Source organism: Balaenoptera musculus, chromosome 14, assembly GCF_009873245.2.
Source record: "Balaenoptera musculus isolate JJ_BM4_2016_0621 chromosome 14, mBalMus1.pri.v3, whole genome shotgun sequence".
NCBI classification, from domain to species: Eukaryota; Metazoa; Chordata; class Mammalia; order Artiodactyla; family Balaenopteridae; genus Balaenoptera; species Balaenoptera musculus.
Genome location: NC_045798.1, coordinates 30,772,591 through 30,789,678, shown reverse-complemented (window position 1 = coordinate 30,789,678; position 17,088 = coordinate 30,772,591). Strand labels below are relative to the sequence as shown.

Genomic DNA, 17,088 nt, shown 5'->3' with positions numbered 1-17,088 from the left:
GTGTGTATTTTAGGACTGAGCAAATGAGGGTTCCATTGTATCTTTGAACATAATTCCAGCCCAAGATAAAATAGCTGTTATCAACATATGAATTGTCCAATGCAGTATAGAACTACGGCTAATGATCTGTATATATCACTTTAATTGTTTTGTAAATTTTGATACTGAACTATTCATGTGTAGTTATATTAACAGTCTTCTTAATTAATTATTCATGGTTGTTTGGCCATAACTTAAAAAAAAATTAGGATTTTATGTTGGATAGCAATCCAAAATGAAGGCCATTACAATGGTGGGTTCCTTTTTAGAGGAAACACTGTGTCCTACTTTGAGAACCCACTTTCATTTGGTTCATTTTTCTCACACTTGAAGATCCAGTGCTTTCAACCAACTCTTTGAGAACCGAAATGTGTGGTGCACGAATGTAACTTGAGCTGACAAAATGAACAACTATGTTTAAAGGGGGGTTGTGAAGAAAAACATTTTTGATTTGTAAATGCAAGATTAGTTGCCATGTTGTGTGTGTGTCTGGCGCCCTTGTGTCTTGGTGGTCGTTGGGTGACTGTGATGTGCTTTCTCCCTCTGCAGGGGTGATGGGCAGGTAACAGACGGCCTCCTCACTGTCGTCAGGGAGGCAGCATGACCGAGTGCTTCCTGCCCCCCACCAGCAGCCCCGGTGAGCACCGCAGGGTGGAGCATGGCAGTGGGCTCACCCGCACCCCCAGCTCTGAAGAGATCAGCCCCACTAAGTTTCCTGGATTGTACCGCACGGGCGAGCCCTCGCCTCCCCATGACAGCCTCCACGAGCCTCCCGATATAGTGTCTGATGATGAGAAGGACCATGGGAAGAAAAAAGGAAAATTTAAGAAAAAGGAAAAAAGGAGTAAGTGCCATTTTCTCTGTGCTGTAGCTAAAGTTTAGATAAGTTTCTACTCTAATTATGTGTACCTGCTATCTTGTAGAAATATATCCAGTCAAAGACTCTTGTTTTATATTTTATTTTTCTGCATCTCAGTTTTTGTATTTTAGGGTGTTATTCTCACAAATAAAAATACTGAATTTCCAGAAATGGTAAAGTTTTCTGGTGGAGATTTCTTAAATTTTAAAAGTATGAAAAGTAAATATTGAAATTTTGTCCTTATACAGTCTTACACTCTTGGCGAGGTTGTGTAGGCCAGTTGGGGTACATGGTGAAAAAAGTATGTATTCGTTTTCTTAAGCAAATGCCACGATGCATTCCATTTATGATTCCTGTTCTGTAAGGAGGATGAATCGTTTAGACATAGCTTTTTAGCATGTTAAAAGCAAATCAGGTGAGTTATTTTAAGTAAGTGTGCTTTTAGTTTCATGGTATTTTTAAGTTAATTTGTATTTGAAGCATAACATTTGGATAGAATGCACAAATTGTGTACAACTTGATGAATTATCACAAACGGATACACCTGTGCTAATTACTGATCGTACAAGGCTCTGGAAATAGAGCATTATCAGCATCCTAGAAATTGCCTGTTGTTGCCCCTTCAGAGGGAATGCCCAGCACATCTGGACACTGCCTGATTTTGGACTTCTGTACATGGAAGTAGATTTCCTTTTGTGGGTGGTGTCTTTTGCCCAGTGTTATGTTTGTTAGATTCATCCGTGTTATTGCATATGGCAGTAATTTGTTCATTTTTATTGCTGGATTTTGCACTAATATACTAGAATTTATTTTTCCATTCTACTGTTATTGGTCATTTGGGTTGTCTTCAGTGTGTGTTATGAATCGTCCTTCTGTGAACGTCATTGTCCAAGTTTATGCATTTCTGTTGTGTGTGTGCCTGGGAGTGGAATTGCTCACAGGCCATGCTCATTTCAGTATCTGTAGATCCTGCAAAACAATTTCCAGAGTGCTTGTACCAGTTGACAGTCCCACCAGTGGTGTCTGAGAACTCCAGTTGCTTTCTGTCATGGTATTATGCCCTTAAGACTTTGGCCATTCTGGTTGGTGTGGGGTTTGTGGTATCGGTGCTTTAATTAGAGGGAAATGTATGCAATACCTTTAATTTTTCTTATAAAATAGCTTGTGAGGTAGTTGGCTAAAGAAAAGGAGAGTTTCAGATGTTAAAAAAAAAAAGAACAGTGAAACCAAACTAGGATAACTCTAATATTGATACTAAGCAGTTTTCAGTGTGAAACCAGGGCTCCTGACGCGGGGAAGTGGCTACCATCCCGAGATTAGGGAGTTTCCTGGTTCTTTTCTCCCCAGATGAGGCTTCAGTCCCATCTGCCATCTGCAGAAAGAACTTAACAGCTGGAGACAGGAGAGCAAAGTGTGATGGCGATGACGGGAGTGTCTGAACAGTAGTGCATTTCGTGTTATGGTTGGAGATTGTTTCACATTATAGGAACTAAATATGAAGAAACCTAAGCTAAGTAGAGTGAGTGTAAGTTAGAGGGCCTTATTCAGCTGATGAAAGAATGCTGTGCATTATATAGGGATTCTCTCCATTAGCCCTCTGTGTAGATAATACATAAATTAAGATAATAAATGATTATTTATAATAATTTGGTTTGCAAAAATTCCAATTGCACACGTGTATAAAATAAAACCAGTTGCAAGGGTAACTGGCTCTCTGCTCATTGCCCTCTTGTGGTCAGGAGACGTCATGGCAACGCCTCATTTTAGCTGGGAAGCCATTGAATGAATTGCTGAGAGTACCAGGAGGGCTTGGCCATGGGGTGAAAAGCTAGGTAGCCAGGGCCAGGTGGCACTTCTTTGTCCTGTTTTCAGACATTGAAAGTGGACAGTTTGACATTCAGCAGACATCTGACTCATGCACCCTGCATTTCTTTGGCAGCTGAAGGCTATGCCGCCTTTCAGGAAGATAGCTCTGGAGATGAAGCCGAAAGTCCTTCCAAAATGAAGAGGTCCAAGGGGATCCATGTTTTCAAGAAGCCCAGCTTTTCTAAAAAGAAAGAGAAGGATTTTAAAATAAAAGAGAAACCCAAAGAGGAAAAACATAAAGAAGAAAAACACAAAGAGGAAAAACATAAAGAGAAAAAGTCAAAAGACTTGACAGCAGCTGACGTGGTTAAACAGTGGAAGGAAAAGAAGAAAAAGAAGAAGCCAATTCAGGAGCCAGAGGTGCCTCAGATAGATGTCCCGAATCTCAAACCCATCTTTGGGATTCCTCTGGCTGATGCAGTGGAGAGGACCATGATGTACGACGGCGTTCGGCTGCCGGCCGTCTTCCGGGAGTGTGTGGATTATGTGGAGAAGCATGGCATGAAGTGTGAAGGCATCTACAGAGTGTCAGGTATGGGGCTCGCGCCACATGTACTGGTTTTTAAAGATTAGCTTCACTTCCATTTTTCAAAGGAAGGGAACAAATACTCACTTGTGAGGAAAATTGTGACACGGGTCCTAAACCTCATTCATTTCCTTGATCCTTCCAGTTGAACAAAGACCCCCACGCTCTGTGTGTGTGTGTGTGTGTGTGTGTGTGTGTGTGTATGTGGTGTGTGGGTGGTGCCCCTCACCTGGGTGCCTCCGTGAGGCTGGGCGTTGGGGGGAGTGGTCAGCGGGGAGGAAGGACATCTGGGTTCAGGACGCTTCTTGGCCACAAGACACAGTTACTGACAGTCGTTTAAGTATTTCCTGAGTTCAGCTGAGGGACGCACAATGTTCTTGCTAAATGTTTAGGTCCCAGATGTGGATACCTCTGTGTTCAGGCACGGCTCTTACGTGCATTAGTGAAGTTGAGGTTCCATTTCTCTCTGTTCCGTGTGTATGAAAACTTACATTTCATACTGGCAGGAAAGTAATTCATATTGGGTGTCTAAAATCAAGCAAAATGCATGCTGTCTAAAGTAGAAGACTCTATTTCTTACAGAGCAGCGTGGCTTTGTGTCGGTGTAGGATGCAAGTCCTGACCTGTGTGGCATCCGTGCTGTTGTCATCACGTTCCCGTGGTTCAGTGTCTTGGTCCTGGACCTTGAGGCTGTAACATTCACTGTTGCTTATGCGTATTTCATGATGAGTTAAATCATACACATTTAGAATAAAGAGACTAGATTTAGTTTTTCCATTTAATTGGTTCATGCACATTTCTAGAAGGTGGATTTGATATTTAAGCTTTGTTAAGAAAGGGCAGGCATGTTTGATAATTGGGGAGACCTTTACATAATCCCACAGATAACATGTTATCATTTAAGAGTGTTTTGGCTAAAATGCTACTATTTTATAGAAAATAAGATAAATGAATTAGGCACTGAATTTGAATTTATAAGTCCTTAGTTACATAAAAATAAACACATTTAAATGAATTTGAAACTTCCCTTTTAAGAAAAATTTATGATGGATTTTTAAAGATCTACACAATACTAACATAGCTGCTTCTCTCACGTGATTTCGATAGGTGTGAAGAAACTTTGTTTTAGGTGAAAGTTTCTCTGAAGAGTTCCTACAGCTTTGTTCAAAGGATTCTTTTGTCTTTGACCTATTTTTGATGTTTGCATTCTCTTGGAGTCGGAGGTGTGGGACTCCTCTGAATTCATGTGTCAGAGTGTTCAAACTGAGCTGCTCCCCTGGTTGTTGGCTCCTTGGAGGCCGAGCTTCTGCTTTGATCAATTTTGTATTTATTTTTGAAGCTCTGGCAGAATGCTGCATTCAGCACTCTGGACTACAGAGTTTATGGCTGTGACTTTTCTTTTTGAATGCTAACAGTATTGTTTTCTGGTGGAGAACTCTGATTCTCACTTCTCCATATATCCGTTCCAGTTTTAAAGCTAATCTATGATTTTGCGTATGCCCTTTCTGTACCTGGAAATTTGTGCACTTTTCACTTGTGCAATTTTCTGGGCAGGCACGGTTGGGGGAAAATTACAAATCTATAAAATGTATATGAGAGAGAGAGGAGGTCTTTGTCAAGAATTTCAATTAAAGTTATCACACACCATGTTTTACTCATAAAAGTAAGAAAATAGAAATTATTTTCTAACTTTTCCACCTCAAAATAAAGATTATACAAAAATAAGATTCATATTATTATTTTCCTATTTGAGGTTGTTGATTTCATTTTGTCAGTGCTAGATTAAGTTACTGATTTACTGTGATGGCATTAAAAGGTTTTCACATAAGGAATGTCAGAGCCCAGATGTAAGCACTATTGATTGTAAAATGCTGCTCAGACTAGGTGACACTTGAGTGTTTGTGTTTACCATTACAATCTGTCAGCCTTAGTTTGTGGCTTGTTTCCAATAATTGGCCTGAAGTTTTTTTTAAATTGAAGTATAGTTGATGTACAAAATTATATAAGTTTCAGAGATACAGCATAGTGATTCAATATTTTTAAAGGTTATACTCCATTTATAGTTGTAAAATATTGGCTATATTCCCTGTGCTGTACAATATACCCTTGTAGCTTATTTATTTTATACATGGTAGTTTGTATCTCTTAATCCCCTACCCCTCACTTGCCCCTCACCCCTTCCATTTCCCCTCTGGTAACCACTAGTTTGTTCTCTATATCTGTGAGTCTGTTTTTTTTTTGTTATATTCACTAGTTTGTTTTATTTGTTTAGATTCCACATATGAAGTATTTTGTCTTTCTCTGACTTATTTCACATAGTGTAACACCCTCTAGGTCCATCCATGCTGTTGCAAATGGCAGGATTTCATTCTTTTTTATAGCTGAATAGTATTCTGTTGTGTATAGTACCACATCTTGGCCTAAAGTTTTAAGTATTGAAAACAACAGAAAGCTACTTTGTGTTCTCATGAGCAATCAGCGTCACTGAATTATGTCACTTAAATGCACATTGGACTAAAAATCTAAAATACTTAGTGTCTGAAAAACATTTGTGTGTGTTTCTGTCCAGTAAGAAAAGCAAAACAATTTGATTTTAGTAACCCAAATTTCACTTTTCTTTTGTTCTAACCCTGTTTCAGATTAAGAAAACATGTAAAGAACTTAAACTTAGAAATTAGATGGGTATTATGTAATGAATAATTTTCAAAGAGTTTGTTTAGATAGTGAACTCACCTTTTGCATTTATGATACAATTTTTACTTATAAAAGAGTAGTCACCCACAACTTTTTGAAACGTGCTTGTATGTACTGAGTTGTATTTTATGTTGTCAGTCTTGTGGCTAGTTAGGAAAAGCAGTTGGCCCCTCGTGTAGAACAAGGCATATGCTTGGATTGTAGTTCAATTTTTGCCTGAACTTTTACCTACCTATCTTTAAATAAAAAACAATTTTTTTCCCCTGAATCGATTGGCATATTTGCTTGATGTTTCTGTGGTTACTATGACTTTTGTTCTGAGTACTGAGTTTGTCCATTATCATTTAGCTTTTGGTTAAATTCATCCTCTAAGTGTAGTCTTTTATCTGCTTTAATGGAGGAACTGTATGAACCGTGTGCAGATTAACACTTCATATGGTCAGGATGGCTCTTCTCTGATCTCCCCCAGGGGTGGGCACACTGGGGAAGAAAGCTGTGTGTTTGATTTTTTTTTTTTTTCTTGATACTTTCTTTGTCTTCTGAATTCGAATGTTCTAAGGAATTAAATCCAAGGTGGATGAGCTGAAAGCAGCCTATGACAGAGAGGAGTCTCCAAACTTGGAAGAGTATGAGCCTAACACTGTAGCCAGTTTGCTGAAGCAATACCTGAGGGACCTGCCCGAGAACCTGCTGACCAAGGAGCTGCTGCCCCGCTTTGAAGAGGCTTGTGGGCGGAGCTCGGAGGGCGAGAAGGTGCAGGAGTTCCAGCGCCTGCTGGAGGAGCTGCCCGAGTGTAACCGTCTGCTGATCTCCTGGCTGATCGTGCACATGGATCACGTTATCGCCAAGGAGCTGGAAACAAAAATGAACATCCAGAACATTTCTATAGTGCTCAGCCCAACTGTCCAGGTACACGGCCGGCCCTGGGGATGCAGGGAGGGTTTCCTGTTGCTGAGTCACATACCAAGCAGTGAACCAGGGACGGTGGGTAAGGGGTTAGCCTGAATGTTGGCCTTTTTCTTTCACAGTGTGGACAGCGTTGGCATGTAAGGTAATGAGCATGTTGGCCTTTTGGCTGCGGCTGTGAAATTGGAATATTGTCCAGTCTTTGGTGTGGTTTGTAAGCAGTTCCTGATGACAGTGATCTGTTCTTAGTGGAAGAGGAGCCCGAGGTACCTGCAGTTACAGTTCATCTGCAGTGTTTTAAGGATTTCACTTCCTTCATCAAATAGCATTACTGCTTAGTCATATCACACACACATACAGACTCAGGCTCAAGGGGGCCTAACGTTGTTCATTTGGTCAGGGATTTGACCTGAGGACTTCATTCATGAAGAGGTGTGTATAGAGTATTTTACAGAATCTTAATCTGAGGAGGCATTTCAGAGAGGTGGGTGGTGTGTTGGTGTCTCTTTACAACATAAATTCCTGGCCTTTGTTTTCTGCTGCTCACTTGGTGCTGGCACAGAGCATGTGTTATCCTTTAATTGGGGTTACTGATATTTCACTCAGGCCAAAAACAAAGGGCAAAACATGAGATGGGGTTATAGTTTTTATTTTAAGCCTTCTTTTTGGCCAATATACCAGGTTATTATTGGTCACTGTTATAACACACTGTTACATATAAGAGTGTATTTTCTTTCACTGAAGATTCCTTCATTGCTTGTTGATTATATTTTGGAAGCAAAATGTTTCTCAAATTTCATATTAGTCAAGTTTTCAGAATTTGGTAAATATTACATTGTTACTTAATATAACTGTAGTAGGGATGTTGGTGTCACAGAAGATTCAGGTGTGTTGTCAGAATAAGTTTTAGGTAGGAAATAATTTCTTTTATTAGCTGTTTAGCCAGCCTAACGTCCTGGTCTCTTAGCATTGGAGCATCTATTTAAACACGGGCTCTGGAGTCTGCCCAGAAGCATTCGTCTCTGGAGCGGGGGTACCACACTCAGCCCAGCTCTGCAGCTGCAGGCTCCTTTGTTCCTTAGTAGATCCAGTTGCATGTGTTAAAATGTATCACAGTAACTTGAAAATAAAGAACATAAGATTTAAAAAATCAGTTAATGTTATGGTGCTAAAACAGGACAGATTGATGATCATCGGCCTCTGCATCCATTTCTTGGCTTTTTCCCCGCAATTCCTCATAGTGCTGAGTCCATGACTTAACTCATACTTTCTCATTCTCTTCTTTAAATTGTCCACTAATTAGCAAAACATGTCTAGTCACTACTGAGGATGCACTTAGGTAACAGACACAAATGAAATGAAATGATAATTTTAATATTTTTCTTGCAAATATTTTCTTTTTTTTTCTTTTTTTTAGATTAGCAATCGTGTCCTATATGTGTTTTTCACACATGTGCAAGAGCTCTTCGGAAATGTGACACTGAAGCAAGTGACGAAACCTCTGCGATGGTCTAACATGGCCACGATGCCCACACTGCCCGAGACCCAAGAGAGCATCAAGGAGGAGATCAGAAGACAGGTGCGTGCAGCCCACCCCCCGGCCCCCAGAGCCAGCCCTCGTTCTGACCCCGTGGGAGACTGCAGTGCTGAGGACGATGGCCTCCTGTTCCTTGAACACTTCCTGTGTGTCTGGAGCTGTGTCAGGCATACTCTTCATGGCACACTGAAGCCAGAACTTCCCATCTGGCACTATTTCATGCCAGTTAAGGCAGAACATCATGGTGGACAGAGCACAGGTTTGGAAATCAAAAGACCTGGCTTTAAATTCTTGCTCTGCTCCTAATTAGGCACGTTGCTTAACCTCCTCAGGCCTTGGGGATTGCATTTAAAAATGAGTCCTCTCCTAGGTTTGATGTGAAGATTACCTTAAATGAAATAATGCGTTAAAGATGTTCACCATGGTGCCAGGTATGTTGTAAGCAGTCCAAAAATGTTAGCTTATCTGGACAAGGCTGCTTTATTGGCCTTATTTTACAGATAAGAATAATGAAATTTGGGGAAGTTAAATAAGTTACGCTGTGTCACCTGGTTACTAAGCTGAAGAGCCAGGATTTGACCCCAAATCCTGTGTTTTCCCACTGTGCTACTGAAACAGTGCCATTTGGTTGTGTGTGTTTGGCAAGCTCAATAAGAAATTCAAGGCTAAGACGTTTACTTACATTTGATAATTATTACATCTTTTGTTTGCATACAAGTTATCAAATCCCTGCTTGCCTTTCTTCCCTTTTGTCTGCTCTGAGCTCCCATTTCTTAGTAGTTGATGTGTTGGGGGAAGGGATGTGAATTGACTACTGGGAACCAATGTAAATTGATGGATTAGAACCCAATGCTCAGGCAGAAAAAATAAAGATGATTTTTCAGTCATAGCCTTGAAAAAACAATTCGTGCATTATGTCATTTTTTTAATGATAATTGAAAAGTAGTTGATTCTGCATTTTTAGAAATTGCATGTGGTTTTATTTTAAGATGACAAGACATGGAATCATATACAGTGTGTGGTGTGTTACTTTCTAGGAGTTTCTTTTGAACTGTTTACATCGAGATCTGCAGGGTGGGATAAAGGATTTATCTAAAGAGGAAAGATTATGGGAAGTACAAAGGATTTTGACAGCCCTCAAAAGAAAACTGAGAGAAGCTAAAAGACAAGTGAGTAAATTTATTATTTTGGCACATCATGTTTATAATGAAATGTAAAAAGAGTGCGCTGGAATCTTTTATATACCATTTTAAGTTATTTTTTTAAAGTACAACCCAACTTATATTGGGTTGGCTGAGAAGTTCCTTCGGGTTTTTGTTTAAAAAAAAAAGCCCAATGACCTTTTTGGCCAACCCAGTGTAAATACCTTTTGAGGGAAAGTTCCCTGAAGGGAGATTTGTTCACATGTTCCCAGTTCTGGATTATTGATCCTTCAGCTTGGTATCAGGAAAATGCTTCATTTAATTTAGAAAGTAGAGTTTTTTAATTAGACTATTTAGCTAAAAGATGTTTTGTCATTTCCTGCTTGGTTGTACCTGTAAACAGGTTTCCAGGCGTGAGAAGCAGTCAGATGGTGATATGTTTCAAAGACTGCAGGGGAGTTTGAGGGCTTTGAGTCAGCTCTTTAAAAACACACGGAGGTACCGAAGATCAGGAGGGGCTTTCTTTACCTGGTAACAGGCAGGGTGGCGTGTGCCTCCTGATGAGGTTGGGGTTCATGAGCCAGACTGTTGGTCTCCCTCTAGTTTAGTGTGTGTCGCTTGGCGCTGGGACTCTGAGTTTCCCGGCCACGCCAAGGCTGAGGTCCCAGGTCTCTGGACCCTCTTACAACCCACGTGCAGATTCAATGCCAGGGTCCAAAGAGCACTTCCAAGGAACATGAGTTAGCGTTTGTCAGAGTGGGACAGCATGGTCCATGGTGGGTCGCAGTTGTGGTTTTGCTAAAAGATAAGACAATGCATGTTGCTTCGAGGGCAGCAGTTCGCACTTACGTGGAGATAGCTTTGTCAGGAAGGAAGCTGTGATGGAGTTTCTACACCTGCACTCTAGGACTAGCAGACGCCCTCTGTGTATTTTTCTTCCTCCTTTTTTCCCCACTTGCCAGATTATCTATCTTTTGCTTCCAGTGCCTGTTTTTAATTAATTAATTATTCCCTTCACGATTCGGCCTGGAATCAGGTTTTAGTGACAGACCATCCAGTCCTCCTGTGGTCGCTGTCCACCCTGTGGCGTTGCCCAGCAGCCTTTAATGAAGGGTCTCTGACCCAGGACAGGCTCACATGGGCTCGGCTTCCTTTCTCTTGTTCCTGCATCTCTCTTGGATAAAGGAATTGTGACATAGCAAACCAGAGCCAATATAGAAAGGGATGGATTACCTCTACTTTGCCAGTTTCTTGATGCTATCTTTTCATGTCTGCTTATTAATTCACAAAGTGCTCCAAAAGTTCTATCAAGTTGATTTCAACGTTGAGGAATAAATGACCTTTAAAGATAGAAGTAATATAACTCATTTTATTAACAGACTGAAAATAAGAAACCACAAGATCGTGTCAGTAGATGCAGAGAAAGCATGTGGCAGAATTTGACACTTAACTCCTGACAGAAACTTGCAGTCACTGCCTTTCAGCCTGATAGAGGGCATTTACAGAAAAAATCTCTGATTTACATTGTGCTTAATGGTGAAAGACTGAATGCTTTCCTCTAAGGTTGGGTATACAAGCAAGGATTTCTGCTTTTACCACTTCTATTCAACATTGTACTGGAGGTCGTTCTAGCCATGCACTAAAACAAGAAAAAAAGGCATACGGATTGGAGAGAAATCAGTCTTTATACATAGATGATGTGATTGTCTCTATATAAAATCCTAAGGAATCTGTACAAAATTGAATAAGTGACTTGAGCAACATTGTAGCATACAGGATCAGATGTACAAGTCTGCTGTATTTCTGTATATTTGCAATGAACTATTGGATAGTGAACCATAAAAAAAAAAGACATAAATAAATTAAAAATATATTTATATCTCAGTATTGTTAAGATGTTAGGTTTTTCCAAATTGATCTGTGGATTCAATTCCAATCAAAATCTAAACGGGTGATTTTGGTAGAAATTAACAAGCTCTTCTAAAATCTGTGTGGAAATACAAATGACCTAGAATAGCCTAAACAGTTTTGAAAAAGGTCAACATTGAAGGGCTCACACTACCTGATACTAAGACTTACTGTAAAGCTATAGTAATCAAGACAGTCAATATTGGATAAAGGATAGACATACAGAAAAGAAAGTCCAGAAATAGACCAACACATGTGTGGGCAGTTAATTTTCAACAAAGATGCTACGACAGTTGACTAGGGAAGGATTTTCTTTTCAACAAATGGTGCTGGAACAATTGGATATCTATATGCAAAAAAAAAAAAAAGAACCTGACTTTTTCCCTCTTTTCACACAACATATACAAAAATTAGCTCCAAATGAATCATACACTAAGACCTAAAAAAACTTCCAGAAGTAAACAGAGAAGATCTTATTGACTTTGGCTTAGGCAGTGATTTTTAAAATTTTATTGCAGTATAGTTGATTTACAGTGTTGTGTTAATTTCTGCTGTACAGCAAAGTGCCTCAGTTATACGTATATATATTCTTTTTCATATTCTTTTCCATATGGTTTTTCACAGGATATTGAATATAGTTCCCTGTGCTATACAGTAGGACCCTGCTGTTTATCCATCCTATATATATACTAGTTTGCATCAGCTAATCCCAAACTCCTAATCCATCATCCCTCTCCTACCCCCCTCCCCCTTGGCAACCACAAGTCTGTTCTGTATGTCTGTGAGTCTGTTTCAGTTTCGTAGATGTTTATTTGAGTCATGTTTTAGATTCCACATATAACTGATATATATGGTATTTGTCTTTCTCTTTCTGACTTAACTTCACTTAGTATGATCATCTCTAGGTCTATCCATGAAGCTGCAAATGGCTTTTTTTTATGGCTGAGTAATATTCCTTTATATATATACCACATCTTCTTTATCCATCTGTCAATGGACATTTAGGTAGTTTCCATGTCTTGGCTATTGTGAATAGTGCTGCTGTGAACATAGGGGTGTATGTATCTTTTCGAATTATAGTTTTGTCTGGATATATGCCCAGGAGTGGGATTGCTGGATCATACGGCAACTCTATTTTTCAGTGTTTTGAGGAACCTGCACCAATTTACATTGGTGTAGGAGGGTTCACTTCTCTCCACACCTTCAGTGTAGGAGGGTTCCCTTCTCTCCACACCTTCTCCACCATTTATTATTTGTAGACTTTTTAATGATGGCCATTCTGACCAGTGTGAGGTGGTACCTTATTGTAGTTTTAATTTGCATTTCTCTAATAATTAGCGATGATGATTTCATCTTTTCATGTGCCTGTTGGTCATCTGTATTTCCTCCTTGGAGAAATGTCTGTTTAGGTCTTCTGCCCATTTTTGATTGGGTTTTTTGTTTTTTTGTTACTGAGTTGTATGAGCTGTTTGAGTGATTTCTTAAATAGGACACAAAATCCTTGAACTATGAAAGAAAAATTTGGTAAATTACATTTCATCAAAACATGCTCTTCAAAAGATATTAAGAAGATGAATATGCAAGCCAGAGACTTTGACAGAATAGTTGCAAAAAACACACACTTGATAAAGGACTTGAACTAGTATGTATAAAAAACTCTTAAGACAAACCCAATTTTTTTTAAACTTTATTTTTTTAGAACAGTTTTAGGTTCATAGCAGAATTGAGGGAAAGGTACAGAGAATTCCCATATACCCCTTCCCCCCTCATGCTTAGCCTCCCTCATTATCAGCATCTCCTGCCAGAGTGGTACATTTGTTACAATAACAATTCAATTTTAAAAAGGCAAAGATTTGAACAGGCACTTTACTGAAGATTATATATGGATGGTAAATAAGCACATGTGAAGATGCTCAACATCATTAGTCATTAAGGAAATACAACTTAAAATCACGAGATACTACTACACACCAACCAGAATGACTAAAATTAAAAATAGTGTTGACAAGAATGTGGAGCAGCTGGAACTCTCCTGTATTGCTCTTGGTTCAATCATTTTGGAAAACAGTTGGCATTTTCTTTTAAAGTTAAGCATGAGGTTACCATCTGACCCAGCAATCCCACTCCTTGGTATTTATCTAACAGAAGAAGGCATATACCCACACAAAGCAAATACATAGTGTTCATAACAGGTCTAGTTAAAATTGCTCAAAACTAGAAAGGACCAAAATGTCCATCAGCTGGTGAATGGATGAACGAATTGGGGTACATTCACATCATGGCATATTACTCAGTAAACTACTGATACAAACGACAAAATAGATGAATCAAAATTAGCAATGTGCCAGATAAAAAAGACTACTACTGATTAATTCAGTTTATATGAAACATAAGAAAAGGCAAAACCAGAGCAGTGGAAAGCAGGTTAGTGGTTGCCAGGGGCAGCAGATAGTGGAAGAGCCCAAGGGCACTTCGTGGTGATGGAGATGTTCAGTGTCGTGATTGTGACGGTGGTTCCTTGACTGTATACAGTCGTCAAAACCAGTTGAACTGTATGCTTAAAATCAACCCCCTCCAAAAAAAAAAGTATTACAGAAGGTAATTTATGTGGGAGGGTTCCAGAAATGGTGAGCACATTAAAATTGAACATTTTTCTTCCAGTGCAGCCACAGACTGAGATCCACACATTATTTTCAAAGCCCAGTTAGCAGATACCCATATGTCCAGATGGTTCAGCTGACTCTGTCACTCTTATTTTTTCAGTTCTAGGAGGTGAGAAGGAAACTTCTGGACTGGTGATGGTGTGAATTTGTTGAATGTGTTAACAGTAGGCTGACCAGTGCTTTTCATTTCTCTCACTTGACAGGAGTGTGAAACCAAGATTGCACAAGAGATAGCCAGTCTTTCAAAAGAGGATGTTTCCAAAGAAGAAATGAATGAAAATGAAGAAGTCATAAATATTCTTCTTGCCCAGGTAAGCTAAACTCTTTTTCTCTATTTTGCAAGATTCTTTTTTTAAACTAAAAATTGTGTATATTTAAGGTGTATGACATGATGATTTGATACACCTCTACATAGTGAAATGATTACTGCAATCAAGCTAATTAACATTATCCTCTCACACAGTTACCTTTCTTTTGTGATGAGAGCACCTGAAGTCTACTCTTGTAGTATATTTCCAGTATTCAGTACAGTATCATTAACTATCATCATCATTATTAGATCTCTAGACTTAGTCATTCAACATTAAGCGCAACTTTGTATTTTTTGACCAATACCTCCCACCTATTTTCCCCACCCTCCAGCCCCTGGTAACCACTGTTCGACTCTCTGCTTTTATGAACTCGACTTTTTCTTAGATTCCACAAATGAGTGAGATCGTACAGTATTTTTCTTTTTCTGTCTGGCTTATTTCACTTAGCCTAATGTCCTCCAGGTTCATCTATGCTGTATTAAATGGCAGGATTGCCGCCTTATGTCAGAATAATATTTATTGTGTATTTATATGTATGTGTTTACATGTTTTATTTTTTAAATATGTTTTTGTTTTTTTGGCTGTGTTGGGTCTTAGTTGTGGCACGCGGGATTTTTCATTGCGGTGCGTGGGCTCTTCGCTTCGTTGCAGTGCGTGCGCGGGCTTCTCTCTAGTTATGGCATGTGGGCTTAGTTGCCCTGCGGCATGTGGGATCTTAGTTCCCCAACCAGGGGTCGAACCGGTGTCCCCAGCATTGTGAGACGGATTCTTAACCACTGGACCACCAGGGAAGTCCCTGTATGTTTTTTATATATGTTTTTATATATATATATGTGTGTGTGTGTGTATATATGTATGTATTATAAATATATATCTATCTATCACATCTTTATTCATTGATCCATTGACCATTGGGTTGTTTTCATATTTTGACTATTGTGAATAATGCTGCAGTGAACATGGGGGTGCAGATATTTCTTCAATATCCTGTTTTCATTTACTTTGAATATATATCCAGAAGTGGGATTGCTAGATCATGTGATAGTTCTATTTTGTATTTTTGGAGGAACCTCCATACTGCTTTTCATAGTGGCTGCATCAATTTACCTTCCCACTAAAAGAGCACAAGGGTTTCCTTGCTCCACATCCTCGCCAGCACTTGTTATCTTTTGTTTTTTGATAAAAGCCATTCTGACAGGTGGAAGGTGTTAATCTCATTGTGGTTTTGATTTGCTTTTCCCTGATGATCAGTGACATTGGGCATCTTTTCATATATCTGCCCATTTGTATGTCTTCTTTTGAGAAATGTTTATTTAGGTCCTTTGCCCATTTTTTAATTGGGTTGTTTGTTTTCTTACTGTTGAGTAGTTTGAGTTCTTTATATGTACGTTACAGATGTAAGGTTTGCAAATATTTTCTCTCATTCCATAGGTTGTCTCTTCACTCCTTTGTTTCCTTTGCTATGTGGAAGCTTTTTAGTTTGATGCAGTCCCATTTGTCTACTGTATATTTGTGCTTTTGGGGTCATATCTAAAAAATTATTGCTCAGACTCAATGCCAAGAAACTTTCTCCCTATGTTTTCTTCTAATAGTTTTATGGTTTCAGGTCTTATATTTAAGTCTTTACTCCATTTTGAGCTGATTACTGTGTATGGAGTGAGATAAGGAAAGGGTTCATTTTCACTCTTTTGCATGCGGAAAACCAGTTTCTCAACACCATTTATTAAAGAGCCTGTCCTTTCTCCATTGTGTAGTAGCATCCTTGTCAAAGATCAATTGACCACAAATGTGTGGATTTATTTCTGGACTCGGTTCTGCTCCATTGGTGTATATGTCTGTTTTTTTATGCCAGTACCACACTGTTTTGATTGTAGGATGATGCCTCCAACTTTGTTCATCTCGTTTAAGATTGCTTTGGCTAAAAAAAAAGGGAGAGAGAGAGAGATTGCTTTGGCTATTTTTTATAGTCTTTTGTGGTTCTGTATGAATTATAGGATTGTTTTTTCTATTTCTGTGAGCAACTCCATTGGAATTTTGATAGAGATTCCAATGATCTGTAGATTACTCTGGTAGTATGGAAATTTTAACATTATTTCCTCCAATCCATGAACATGGGATATCTTTCCATTTATCTTTTGTGTCTTTTTCAGTTTCTTTCATCTATGTTTTATAGTTTTTAGTGTACAGATATTTCACCTCTTTGGTTAAATTTATTGCCTTTTTTTTATGCTATTGTAAATGGAATTGTTTTCTTAATTTTTTTTTTCATATGGTTGTTAGCATATAGAAATGCAACTGATTTTTGTATGTTGATTTTGTATTCTGCAACTTTATTAAATTTGCTTATTAGTTCTGACACTTATTTGGTGGAATCTTTATGGTTTTCTGTGTATAAGAGCATGTCATCTACAAACAGTAAATTTTAATTCTTTACAGTTTGGATACCTTTTATTGTTTAATTAATCTGGCTAGGACTTCAGTACTATATTGAACAGAATGGGCATCTTGTCTTTTTTCTGATCTTACAAGAAATGCTTTCAGCCTTTCACTGGTGTATGATGTTATCTGTGGGCCTGTCATATGAGCATATCATGTCACTGTGTATGTTCCTTCTATACTCACTTTGTTGAGAGTTTT

At 38.8% G+C, this 17,088-nt stretch overlaps 1 protein-coding gene across 7 annotated transcripts in view; it reads left to right on the top strand.

Moving 5' to 3' along the window:
• RALBP1 (ralA binding protein 1) overlaps positions 1 to 17,088 on the top strand; it is a 43,885-nt gene that overhangs the window by 22,252 nt on the left and 4,545 nt on the right. For all 7 annotated transcript variants that reach the window (XR_005022613.1, XM_036874716.1, XM_036874714.1 and 4 more), the window contains exons 2-7: positions 589 to 883; positions 2,838 to 3,296; positions 6,544 to 6,893; positions 8,308 to 8,469; positions 9,465 to 9,596; positions 14,344 to 14,451. Coding sequence is in view for 6 of the 7 variants with exons in the window: in XM_036874716.1 (XP_036730611.1) it covers positions 640 to 883; positions 2,838 to 3,296; positions 6,544 to 6,893; positions 8,308 to 8,469; positions 9,465 to 9,596; positions 14,344 to 14,451 (1,455 nt within the window). In the remaining variant the exon portion in view is untranslated. The remainder of the gene's footprint in view (positions 1 to 588; positions 884 to 2,837; positions 3,297 to 6,543; positions 6,894 to 8,307; positions 8,470 to 9,464; positions 9,597 to 14,343; positions 14,452 to 17,088) is intronic.